Source organism: Beta vulgaris, chromosome 9 (assembly GCF_026745355.1).
Source record: "Beta vulgaris subsp. vulgaris cultivar EL10 chromosome 9, EL10.2, whole genome shotgun sequence".
Lineage (NCBI taxonomy): Eukaryota > Viridiplantae > Streptophyta > Magnoliopsida > Caryophyllales > Amaranthaceae > Beta > Beta vulgaris.
Window position 1 is genome coordinate 2,476,872 of NC_079210.1, and position 13,320 is coordinate 2,490,191.

The following is a 13,320-nucleotide window of genomic DNA, read 5'->3' on the forward strand; positions in this document are numbered from 1 at the left end:
CGAGACTCGAGGCGAGGCTACCGTGTGTGGCGTGCGAAGCGTCGCGACCGTGTGTGGGTGTGTGGCGTGTGAAGCGTTGTGCGCGAGGCTCGAGCGGTTGCATCGCTGCCGGAATTTTGTCGCCGGCAAGATTAAGTGGTATAAAAAATATATATATGATTATAATATAATTTTCTCTGTTATTACTTAATACTGTAAATCTGATTTTTTTTTTACAGTATCAAGTTGTAATTTAATTAAGTCGCAATTAGAGTAAGTTGTAAATTGATTTGAGTTGTAAATCTGATTGAGTTTTGTAATTATAAGTAAGGTATATAGTAAAAGAAATCAGATTATTAGTTATAGTTGTAATGTTATAATAACCTTGTTATTCAAATCTGAATAATTGTAATCCCCCATATTTTTAAGATATTAAATTAAATAGTTTTAATCATTGTTAATTATTAAAGCTATTTAATTTCGGTATTTAAAAGCAGAAGGGTATTTTGGTCATTTTACCAAAATAGTATTTGAGTATTTCCACAAAGAAGTATTTTAGTATTTTCAAGAAAGTATTTTATAAATATTAGTAGGAAGATTATTTTGGAAATTGATCATCAAATGTATTTTGGCAATTTGATGAGTAGTAAGGGCATTTTCGTCTTTTACCCAAATTGACTACTACTATAAAAAGGGGGAAAACCTAAAGTTCCCCATCTTTTGTTCACTAGCCACTTTCTTCAAAAAGGAGTAAGAAGTTCCTTTCCTCTCAAACCTTTGTTCTTCCTCAAGTAAGTTTTTCAAGTAATCCTCTTCAATAATTCTAGCTTCTAATCTAGTTTTATTTTTTGAAATTTATAGGAAGATCTTGCAAATATCAAAGGGAAGCAAAGAGGTAATGATTTTTCTGAAATTTTTTTGGGGTTTTCTTCCTTATTTTTCTCTCTCCTCCTCGCCCCTCTTTGTTCACGATTTCCGGCCACCACAAGGGTGGTTCGCCGGCGAGATCGACAGGTCCGACGAGACCATTGTCGGGACAGCAGTGGTGGCAGCCGACTGGGCACGGGCGCCGCCTGCCACTGCCGCGCAGCTGGTGGTGGTGTGGTGCTCGTGGTGGCGCCAGTGGTTGTGGTTTTTCAGATTTGTGGTTTTCGAACCACTTGTAAAAAAAAAAAAAAAATCTGTTATTATTTTATAAATTTACAGCAGTAATTAAATTAATAAATAATTAATTTTAAGAGTTTTAAGTATTAGTTTGTAGTGGGTTTTGCCTACTAGTAAAGGTTTTCAAGTTAGAGACTTTAAAAATATTTTTAAAGCATTTGTAAAAAAAATCAGCTTTATTAGTATATTTAAAATGCTGATTTTTAATTATTAAGTAGCTTGAATTGTTGTTGGAAGTACTAATTGATAGTACTTTATTGTTGGTAGGTTTCAAGAATAATTAAAGCCAGTCAAACTTTGACTGTTGATTTTTGTGTAATCAAGTACATACACTTTGACCTTGACTTTAGTAGTTTCAAAGGATATATATATTTTATTGAGCATGAGGAGTAAGGAGAGGCTTATGCCTTGAAATTGTTTGAGTATATGTTGAGAACTTAGAAAGGAGATTAGGAATGGAACTTTTGAGTTATTCCTATATTTGAAAAGCATGTTGTTGATGTTAATTGCTTTTGAGCATGATTAAAGTTATTAAAGTTATTCTTGAAGCTAGGCTTGCCTGAGAATATTTTATTGAGCATGGTCTCAATTGAGGTTATATATTTATTGAGCATGGTCTCAATTGAGGTTATATATTTTATTGAGCATGGTCTCATTAGAAGTTATATATTTATTGAGCAGGTCTCATTAGAAGTTATATATATTATTGAGCAAGGTCTCACAAGTTATCAAGTTATTGAGCAAGGTCTCATAAGTTAAAGTTATTGAGCAAGGTCTCACAAGTAGTTTAATCATTGAGCAATGACTCAATTGATTGGATCATGGATCCTTAAGAAAGTAAGAAAAGGACTCATGGAATCATTAAAGTAATAAGATGAGCAAGGTCTCAAAGAATTTAAATTGAGTTAATATGGTGTTTGTTGCATTCACTTGTTAAAGAAAGATAAGAAATTAATTTATTTGCTAGATGTATTATTGTGATTGTGTCTCACATAATGGGCTTTGGCAATAAAACTCTTGGGATGGATCCCCCATGAGTATTGAACATAAGGGGGAGTTAGTGTGAAACTATACTCCTGCATATAGCTTAGCATGACGATGTTAATGCTTTTATTTTATCAAGTAAGTTTATGGAATTCCAATTATCAAGATCTTTGAGTGGACTAGGTGTCACTCGTATTCTTTATCTCTGAGATGTTGAGTCTAGAGGCTCACTCTCACCCTCGTTCATTACTAACAAGCTTAAAATTCTCGAGTCAAGTTATTTAAAGTTCATGGAACTTTAGTAAGAGGTGTGGGATCTCTTACACAAGGAATAGTAGCCCGTATGACTCCAAGAGGAGGACGGTGCCCGTTCATTGCCAAATAATAATAAAAGAAAGTATTTAGTAAGTTCAGTTATATGTTTGTCGCATGTAGAGTGATAAGAAGAGCAAGCCGAAGTGATTGAGGATTGCATGCATTATTATTCGCATTAGTTAGTTGTGTTATGTACTCAGCGTTGCTGATGTATGTGTTTCTTTGTTTCTTTTGGTTGTTGTTTTTCCTCAACAACCCTGTGATGATCCATTTGGTGAGCAGAGTTTAGAGAAGAAGTTGCAGGTACAAGTTCTTGATGCGCATGGAAATCATAAGCATCCGGATGGGAGTTTTCAGTACACGAGTACTTTATTATTTAAACTATCTTGAATTTTATATTTGACTTTACTTGACCAATGGGGTCAAGGTTTGACTTTTGAAGATGGGACTAGTATGGGATAGTCTCGGAGTTTGTATTCATTTACATACTTTCTTATTTCCGTTGTATTAAAATATTTTCAGTTTATTTTAAAAGACTTCCGCTGTATTATCTGATTAGCCTTACGTATTATCATGCGTGGCATAACAACTCCCGCAATTTCTCCTAGTTTATAAAAGGAGGAGTCGTGGGGGTGTTACAATAATGGTAGCACTTGGATATGATGATTTAAGTGGAGTTTGTAAAGGTATTATATTACTCCCTCCGTTTCATAGTAATTTACACACTTTGACATTTTACACTATTCACAAATTGCACGTTGACCCTCGTTTGTGATTTATACGTGAATAAAAACATAGTAATGTGGGATCTTGTTAGATTCGTATGAGAATGTATTTTATTAATATGTACTTTTTATAATTTTTACAAATACAAAATTAAAGATATATGTCCTCAAAGTTTTACATTGGCATGCGTGAAAAGTGTAAGTTTGTAGATTAAAATGAAACGGAGGGAGTATAAGCTAACTAAAATCAACTTTGCACATTGTTATTGGTTCTTAAAAGTTGTTAGCTTCAATAGAGTTAAGAAAGAAAATAAATTTAATGAACAACAAGATTATGTATTTTTATATTCCGAAATACTAAATCTTATATAGTTAGTCACATTGTTCTATGTTAATAATATAAAGGACGTAGCACTAAAATATTTTCTTATTCGGTTAGGTCCCAATTTCATAAGTGGAACGTTTAAATAGTCAGCGAAGGTTTTTCGTTACAAGGTACGTACGCGTACCAGTTCAATTGCATATGCTAGTATCATGTTAGGTATAGTCAATAACAACTTTGAATTGCCAAAAAAAATAAAATAAATAAATAAAGTTTTGGTAAAATTAAAATTTTATGACTTTGATTTTGTAATTGATTTGAACTGCTTTAGTTAGGTAATTTATTCTTTAATCATAAACTTTTTCTTTCATTACACATAATTTTATGAAAGTTTGTTTTAGCTTCTTTGAACTTCTTTTGATATACATATGCTAAATTAAGAAGGGTTATGATTGACGAAAATCTCAAAATCTTAATAGGTAAATATTTGTATTGAATGAAGGGTTAAAAAGTCTTTTCAAAAGGGGACACCTACCGTAGCTCCCTTGGCTTATAAATAGAGATTAACTGTAACATCCCGACCCATACGGAGTTGAGTATATTGTCACAAATGCGCATCCAGGGCCAACAACTGTCCTCAATAACCAACACAAGTTCTTACGGCGCATTTTGTCCTCACTCATGCGCACCCTGAGAAACTAAATAAGCTCCCTAAAACAAAGATGCATCTTGTTAGAATGAGTAGCCTGTTAATCCCTTTAAAGCAATCATGAGGGGTATTACATACACCCCCACTTGAGAACAGCAACGCCCTCGTTGCGCTTGAGGACTCCACATATTCAGCCACAACGACCTGTGGGTCGCCCCAGCCTGGAAACTGATTGCCGGAAACTCTAGATATTCGGTTTGACGACCTCTGGGTCGCTCCTCATGACAATGAGGCCCCAGAATCCTCCCCCACTAGGGGCCTGAGGACTCCTAATATTCGGCCTGACAACCTTAGGGTCGCCCCAACACGCGGTCGCAGGGCTGCTCAGATACCATTTGTAACACCCCGACCCATACGGAGTCGAGTATATTGTCACCAATGCGCATCCAGGGCCAACAACTGTCCTCAATAACCAACACAAGTTCTTCCGGCGCATTTTGTCCTCACTCATGCGCACCCTGAGAAACTTCCCAGGAGGTCACCAACAGCCAAGCACGCTTAACTGTGGAGTAACTAAGGAAATAAGCTCCCTAAAAGAAAGATGCATCTTGTTAGAATGAGTAGCCTGTTAATCCCTTTAAAGCAATCATGAGGGGTATTACATTAACCGCTACTAGGGGTGAGCAGAGATTCCGGGTACCCAGGTCCGGACCCGGTACGGAACCATCGGGTCCAAGTCCGGACCTGATCCAACTAGGCCCGAGTATGGGTCCAAAAAAAGGACCCGGTTGCACATGTTCCAATTTTGGGTAGAATTTTTTCAGACACGGTACTTGGTGGGTACCCGGTTTGACCGGTTTTAGATCTGGGTACCCGGTGGGAGCGGGTCTGGGTCCGGGTACCCTGTACTTAAAATTGCGTTCTTGTCATATCTGAAGAGTGAGGTGCTGAATTGGGAGAATGGAGATGAATGATATTTGATAGCATAAGAATATGCTTGTAATAGAATAATCGATGTTAAGTAAAAAGTTAATATTTATTAGTAGTTCTTTAGGCCCATTTAATTTTATTTTTTTTTAATTTTATAGCTCAATTTATCCATCTTAGTTTGTTGTTAAACTTACAACTGGGTATCCAGTTCTGGACCTGGTACCCAGCGGTTTCGGATCTGGGTCCAAAAATCTAGGACCCGGTTGGACCAGTTCCAATTCCAATTTCAGATTTTTAATACCCACTAGATCCGGGTGTATGAAATTCTACCGGGTACCTGATTGTGCTCACCCCTTAACCGCTACTCCAAGTAGCGGTATCTCTATTCTATATGTCAAGAGGGGTAGGACACCAAAAAATAGAAAAAAGAAAAAGAAAAGAAGTAACTACTTACAATAATTAAAAAACAAAAAAAGTAAAAATAGATAAGGGAACTACCTATTAATTGAAAAAGTAAAAAAAAGATAATAAAAAAAATATTGCAAAAAGAAAACTGTCAACAATTCAAAAATTTCTAATTTATTATATATAATTAACAATTAATTTAATTTTCTACGTCCCCTAAAAAACTAACTTCCTACATATTTTCGCACACATAGTGTGCATATAAAACTAGTATCTAAAAACCAAAACTCTGACGTAAACGGTTTCTATGAAATTAATTTTAAGTAAAATGCATAGGGGAATTAATATTCCATTTGACATCATTCGTGGAAAAAGATCCTAGAAAAGAAAAGGATTTAGGAATTTACTTTGACTGAACCTCAAAAAAAAATTCCTTTAACATTCTTCATTTAGTTTCTACAGTACTTTGTAGTTGTTTAGTTGGTGGCAAAGGAGAAAAAGCAGAGAAAGAGAGTGAGAGAGCTTTGAGTTTGGATTGATTCAGTCGGATCCAAGAAATGGGTAGATCCGTATACATAGGAGTTGCTGTAGCTGTTGTAGCATTCCTGTGTTCCGCCTTCAGATTCTTCCTCAAACCCCCTCAGTCTCAACCTTCGGTACTTTTTCTATTTCTTATTTTTACAATTTCAATATATATGTCAAACTATAACAATCATAATAATCATATACTATATATATATATATATATATATATATATATATATATATATATATATATATATATTATATATATAATATATATATATATATTTATATAATATTATATATATATATATATATATATATATATATATATATATATATATATATTCATCATTCATGTATTGCAGAGATTATTCATTGCTAAAGACTTGGCACTCTACAATGGAACTGATGAACAATTGCCCATTTTCTTGGGAATACTTGGGTACTTTATATACTCTCTTCCTATTTTTATTTGCTATATAAGTTGTCAAATTTTGAATAATTCTCAATACCCCATCTTTAAGATAGTTGATTGTTTTAATATTGAATGGACTTTCTATTTTGAAAAACCCATTTTAGTAGAATCCCTTTTAGTAATATCTATTCTAAGTGCTTGTTTGGTAGATTTTTTTGTGTGTAAATGAGCGATAGATTTTTTTGTGTGTAAATGAGCGACTAAGCTTAGTGATGTAGACGGGATAAGATGCCTTGGGTACCATCCCCATAAGACTTTACTAACTAAGTTAGATGACATCCATTTTGTTTGGTAGAATTAAATAAAGGGGATGAATGGTTAGAAACTTAGAATGGTTGTTACTTATGTTGGATTACAATGTGTATATTCAAACCAAAATATTGTCTAAATATTTCTACTAGATGGGGGTAGAGGCGGATCCATGATTTCAAATTTGGAGGGTCCTAACCAGACTGATTAAGTATACAATGAGCGTAATGCATAAATTGAACAATAATTTCATCAAAAATATTTACCATATAATGCGAAATTGACTTTTAGCAACGGCTACTCTGAACTTCATATTGTTCGGGTCATTTATTAGAATTCTTTCATTGCTATAATTATTAATTTAGAAATCCCTTCATATTCTAATAAATGCAACACTTTGATTTTCATGTTTTGTAACACCCAATTTTCACTATTAGTTTCTTATTTATGTATTCGTAAAAAGTAAAAATTTTTTTTTAGAAAATGTAGGTAGTGACAAATTCAACATCTTACTACTAAAAGAAAGCCGGTCAATATTAGTACATATAGTCAAATTTGAAAATAGATGGAACAATGTTTAGAACTGAATTATAAGATAAATTAATGGCTAGAGATCAATGGTATCACGATCAAGATCCTACCTTGGATCGTAGGTGTTGGTAGGATCAAATCGTTGGGATTGGATCGTTAGATCCTACAATCCAGTAAAATAGAGATAATTATACTATAATATGGTGAGAAACTCATATTAAAAATTTACACATATTAATGATTACTTATTTCATTAGCAGATGGCGATAGTTTTTTCATGCAACCAAAATCTAATAGAGGAAATATATTATGTGAAATTACTTTATGACTTTTTTTACGATAGGATCGAACTGTAGAGTTGTAGGATCATATTAAGATCCTACCATGTGATTTTTTTGTGGTCGGGTAGGATCTAAATTAAGATCCTACTTAAGATCGAAATTGATAAGATCTTTTTGGATCGTAAGATCATTTTAACAATAATGCTAGAGATTCAGAATTGAGATAAAAATAAAAAAAATGACTACGTTTTAGATGATCTAAGGAAGACAAGAAAAAGAAAATAGAATGAGAAAACAGAAAAAAGAAAAAAACAAAAGAAGACCTAGGCTTCAAATGAGTTAGCATCATTAAAAATAAAAAGGTGAAAACATCTCAAACAAAAAAAATATCAATCTAAATATGATCGTTAGTAAAGTCGATCCTTGCTTGCGTTTGGCACGCAAGTGATTGCTATTTGCCAACATACTCCATGACGAGTGCCCAATGGGTACGTAATTAAGACCCATCTCTGCCCCACCACCCGCATGGATACCTGCACTGCTGCGTATCCGCGTTGTACCCACTTCATCCCCGCCCCACCACCCGCATAGGTACCCTCACCCGCTTTGGAACAATTAACACAAGTTTTAATGTGGTTCACTAACAATGTGTTAGGTATGTTCACAGACAAAGGAGAAACAGTTTTATTAAATTTAGGAGACACTAAAGATTACAGAATAAATGGAGGTAGAGGTTAATAATAGGGTTTATATAGTACCCTACTAATTAACCTAAACAAATGGGTCGAAGCCAGAAAATAAAACAGACCGAATATATGAAATAACATATACTGAAACCCCCGTGCTAGGTTAATCCTAGCGCCAGATAAACAATTCAAGGCATATTTCAACATTATATAAATAGGATTTTAATAACAAATATGTTGGGCGGGCGGCGCTGGCGGGGATGGAGCGGGTATAACATAACATCCACACACGCTCCACCACCCATTGCGTGTATGATTTTAATCCCCATACCCGCCAAACCTAGACCCATTCCCGCCCCAGTTGGGCGGGGATGGGGTGGGTCTCCTACTTGACTATCCCCACTGCCATCCCTATGCTGGATCTTAGAAGCAATGGTTATTGGTATGTAGGATTGGTTGGGACTTAGAAGTGTGTTGGAGGCTTCTATTTATTCGAGGTAGGATCCCTGCTCATTTTAGGTATTGTTGGTTTACCTCTTTCCTTAGAGCAACTTATTTTGTTTTGAATTTCTTCTCTTTTCATGGTTTTGTGTATCAGATCTGTATTTGATGTGACAAAAGGAAAGTCTCATTATGGAGTTGGAGGAGCTTACCATCATTTTGCTGGAAGGTTATTTCTCTTCAGATGTTATCTTTTTTTGTCTTTGTCAACCTGTTTTTCTAATTCTCAATGATCGGAAGCATAGCTAACTTCGATGATTGTGTTAACCGTTTAATTCCGGATGTCCCACCAATATTTGTTAAGCTGTAATCATTTCCACGTGTAATCATCTTTTGGTCTAGGAGACAAGGATGTCATGAGGTGCCCTACTTCTGCTTCATCAGTCTTGCAACATTGTCCATTTTGTTCTGTTTGCACATCATGACTGGCTATAGTCACCTTTTGAAAACCCTGCTAGTCATGTCGCTGATTGATTTGCGACCTGGATTGATCTTGTTGATGGTTTCGAGTTCTAAAGCCAGTCTTGGTAGTATCAAGAATTCAATGAGTCATGGTCTCATATATTTAGAACAAAAATCTACTACTCTTCCACCTAATGTTTTTGGTTGGTTTCTGTCTATTCATGGAAGCCAAATTGTTTCGTGTTCAATTATTATATATATAAGCTCAAATTGAGAAATTTTCCTTTTACTAATGTTTTCAGTTGGTTTTCGTCTTTGGATGTTAGTTAAAGCATGTGGCGCTCATCCAAGCTTTTTCTTTTTATGACAGAGATGCTTCACGGGCATTTGTTTCAGGGAATTTTACAGGTTAGAACTCAGAACAAGAACAAACTCTGTATGCCTTATTTGCAAGTTATACTTTGCCCCTGACAAGAGTTACTCTGCCGCAGAGACCGTTAAGTGGTCTTCTGGCTGTCTTTTCTGTAGGCATGCTTGTCAAATTCCATAATTTGATTTTCTTTGAGCAGTCTATTGGAGGGGTGAGCCTTGGGGGGGGGGGGCGGAAGGTTGTCAAAAGAGGAAGAGTAAAATTTGGATCCCAATTTATGATTGTTTCTGTTGCAGAACTGTATGGGGCTGTTACTTGGTGTTGGTTTCAAAATAAAGACTTGTACAGAAATGTGTGCTTATTGAGTAGTGCTGATCAACAACAGCATTGTTTTTCCCCTTTTTTGTTTGATAAGAACAGCATTATTATCCTCAGATACTTGTCTCAAAGTTATAATACGGTTTTAACACTAAAAATGAAAATTTGTAGCTCTAAAATTGCTATTCATTTGGAACATATATGCAAAACAACTATTTGTTCTGTTGAGTAAGTATTACCTTCAATTTTGACTTTAAAGCTTGAATAATGAGTTAGGGGAGGACTATTTGAAACTATGTAACTGATGCAGAAGAATGTTATATTCCAATTCACTGTCATTATTAAAGAATTGGTCGTCTCTGCTGGATAAGCTGCTATTCCGTCATTTTTTTCTGTTAATGGCAATATAACCGGTCCTGTAGTTCTCACTTCTCAGGACAAAAGCTATTTGTCTTCAATCAATCTTAAGCCGTAAAAATTGCATTGAAATGCTGCTTTGTTAATATGAAATTTGCATGTATAATTGATGGAAGCTCTATTATAAAATTACTGCTTCAGTATCATCAGAAACTGCTTTTATTTTTTGCTTCAGAATTGGCAAATTCTTGCATTCTGATTAAGTTTTTGCAGTTACACCTGAATGCAGGAGATGGACTTACTGACACATTACGTGGACTATCTAGCAGTGAGGTTATTAAGCATCATATCTTCAATGGGCTCTTTGTGGAGAAATAGTTGTCTGATACGTCAGTAGATGACAAATTCATGCATTGCTCTCCCTTTTCCTCTGCATTCCGGTGATAGCAAAGGCCATAACAGTTATATGCTGATATTGACATAAAAATTTCAAAACTTTGCATGTTAAATTGGATTGATTATCAGCGTTTTTACTTGTATTTGGTCCTTGTCTTCCACACAGGAAATCAGCGCTCACTTTCTATTTCCATCTCTCCCCCCCCCAAAATCCCTATCCGTCAGTTTTTCAATGTGTATTATGATGGTCAAAGCTCAGTGTTTTATGTATTGGATCCTATGGTTTGCAGGTAAAAAGTGTTGTAGAATGGCGGGATTTCTTCTCTAGAACATACACGTGAGTTGCACATTTTAAAGTCTACCTTCCTTCTGTATCATTGTATATCCACCTTCCCACCCTGTACAAAAAAGATACAAATTAAATTTATATAAGAGAAAGATGAAAGCAAGATTATTTCTTTTTTGAGGGTTGGTGAGTGGGTTTGGAGAAGTTTTATGTCTACTAATTAGAAAATACATAAGTTTCTAAAAATTTATTTTTGAAGTGCAGTAGAATCCTCTGTGATTATTGATTTGGCTCCAGAAACTCTCTTTTCTTAGCGGGATACATATAACAGACATGCTAAATCTTTTGTGGTATTCTTTGCAGATTTGTCGGTAAATTGGTGGGTCGTTACTATGACTATCGAGGGATCCCTACCAAATATCTGAAGAGTGCGGAAGCAAAGGCAGCTAGGGGTGCCCAGCTGTTGGAAAAGCAGAAGAAAGAAGAAGAAAAGATCCCAAACTGCAATTCAAAGTGGAGTCAGCAAGAGGGTGGTGAGGTAAGAGTTGTTAAGTTTGACCTATGACTAATATTAAGGTTCACTCATGTACCTTGACAATGGCTATTGATGATTCTTTTGATTGGGCAATGCGACCACCTTCCATTTCCCTAGAGGCCAAGACCCTAACAGATAACAACATTGTTAGAGCTCTAATCCCAATAGAATGGGTTCGGCAAGAGTCAAGATTATATCTCATGGTCGTCCATATAGATCCTCTGACTCCATGCCCTTGTGTCAGGTGCTAGATGATCCTCCAAACCTAATTTTTCTACATCATCCTTAACGGTCTCTATCTTAGTCATTTTTGGCCTCTCTTGATCTCTTCTATTATCTCCATTATCTCAACTCTCCAGTACCCTTATTGGTGTATTATTTGGTTGACATCTCACATGGGTATACCTACAGAAAATGGTTCCCTCATACCTTATCCTCTAAGTCTGCAACTCCAACCTTCTTCCAATAATTTTTATCGAAAATTTGCGAAAAGCTATGCCTTGAAATTATTAGTAATAGCCTAATAGGAGACTTTATGTGTGGGTTTTCTTTCCCTACAGTTAAGGTAGCAAGTTTAAGCTTGAGAGAAACTCATGTGTTAGTCAGCTTTATGTTAATATTATGTTTTCTCAAAACACAAAGTTGTTACATTGGGACTGTCTCGGCAGGTGTGGTGTGATGATGGCTATCCAAGACTAATGCAGAGACCTTTAGAAATTGCATTGACGGGGAAAATGAGCAAGCGTTGCGTGTGTTTGAAAGAAGACGAATTGGAACAACCAAGTTTAGAAGTTTATGAAGGATGTGACTATCATGCCAAAGCCTGCAAAGTATAGATGAGAAACGGAATGGTCGCTGTGAAGCTAGTGGTGCTGTGAAGCACTTTTAAGGAAAAAAGAAACAATCTCTTCCCCAATTCTTGGCATTGACTATATAGACTTGTAAGTAGAAGGCATCAAAGTTAGATTTTAGGATATATTTGTCTTAGTGTTCATGTACGTGGATATATTGTTGTTCTAGTGCTATAGTCAGGGCTACAAACATGCAAGCTGACTCAAGTTTTTATCGAAGATTGAACTTTGCTTGAGCTCGATCGTGCTCCGAAAATTCTTATCCAACCTTTGGATGTTCGAGGCTCGAAGCTTTTCTCCTTTGAGCATTAATCCTAAGCTCTGGAGGATGAATCAAGCTTCATAATTAATGAGTCGTTTATAGAAGTGTTAAAGTGCTTGTTTGGTTGACATTAGAATTATTTTTTTAAGGAAAATTGTGTTTCATGGAAAATTATATCCTTTCATACATTTCCTACGAGATGTAATCAATTTGTTTAATAGGCATTAAGGAATTTGCAATTTATGGATTTCTTAATTGACAGCAGTGGGTGATTAATTGTCATGTTTTTGTTGGGATGTGCAGACCTCTCATGATTGTTGCAAGTATCCAAGGACTATTTTTTAACAAGAATAATACAAACTTTTGATTATTTTTTAATAATACAAACTTTTGATCAAAAATTTTCCAATAAGACAATACTGATTATCAACTTGTTGGAGGAGGTAACAAGTTGATGTGGTTCAGGTGGGTGGAGGTTGGGGGAGGAGGGAGAAATAAGCAATTGTACGTGGCTGCATAAGTGGAAACATAGAGTTCCTTAGAGAAGCGTGCACCAAAGACGTAGAAAGCGCGGCTGCTACATACAACGACGCCGATTTCCTAGATTTAACAAGCCACGGGAATAACATTATCCATGTCGCAACCCAACATGGCCACCTTGATTTCACAAAAGCGGCTGATCGACGAAAGCTCATTTGTGGGACAAACTCTGATGGGGATACTCCTCTCCATTAATTCTCTGCGAAACAGCGTACCCGAAAGATAGCTCAACATTTAACTGAGACGGAGATGGAGATGGGTATAGAGGCGTCTCGCTCTCAA

At 35.7% G+C, this 13,320-nt stretch overlaps 1 protein-coding gene and 1 long non-coding RNA gene across 2 annotated transcripts; both read left to right on the forward strand.

Annotated features, from left to right (window-relative positions):
• Nucleotides 1–708: 708 nt before the first annotated feature.
• LOC130590040 (uncharacterized) lies at nucleotides 709–3,142 on the forward strand. Its single transcript, XR_008967637.1, has 3 exons — nucleotides 709–729; nucleotides 841–874; nucleotides 2,725–3,142. It is a non-coding gene; the product is annotated as an uncharacterized LOC130590040 (long non-coding RNA).
• A 2,699-nt stretch (nucleotides 3,143–5,841) lies between these two features.
• On the forward strand, nucleotides 5,842–12,762 carry LOC104902639 (membrane-associated progesterone-binding protein 4). Its single transcript, XM_010690490.4, has 8 exons — nucleotides 5,842–6,129; nucleotides 6,364–6,440; nucleotides 8,819–8,890; nucleotides 9,494–9,531; nucleotides 10,458–10,501; nucleotides 10,855–10,901; nucleotides 11,214–11,388; nucleotides 12,054–12,762. Exons 1-8 carry the CDS (start codon nucleotides 6,031–6,033, stop codon nucleotides 12,219–12,221), a joined length of 720 nt encoding a protein of 239 aa, XP_010688792.2. The 5' UTR covers nucleotides 5,842–6,030; the 3' UTR covers nucleotides 12,222–12,762.
• The last annotated feature ends 558 nt before the right edge of the window (nucleotides 12,763–13,320 follow it).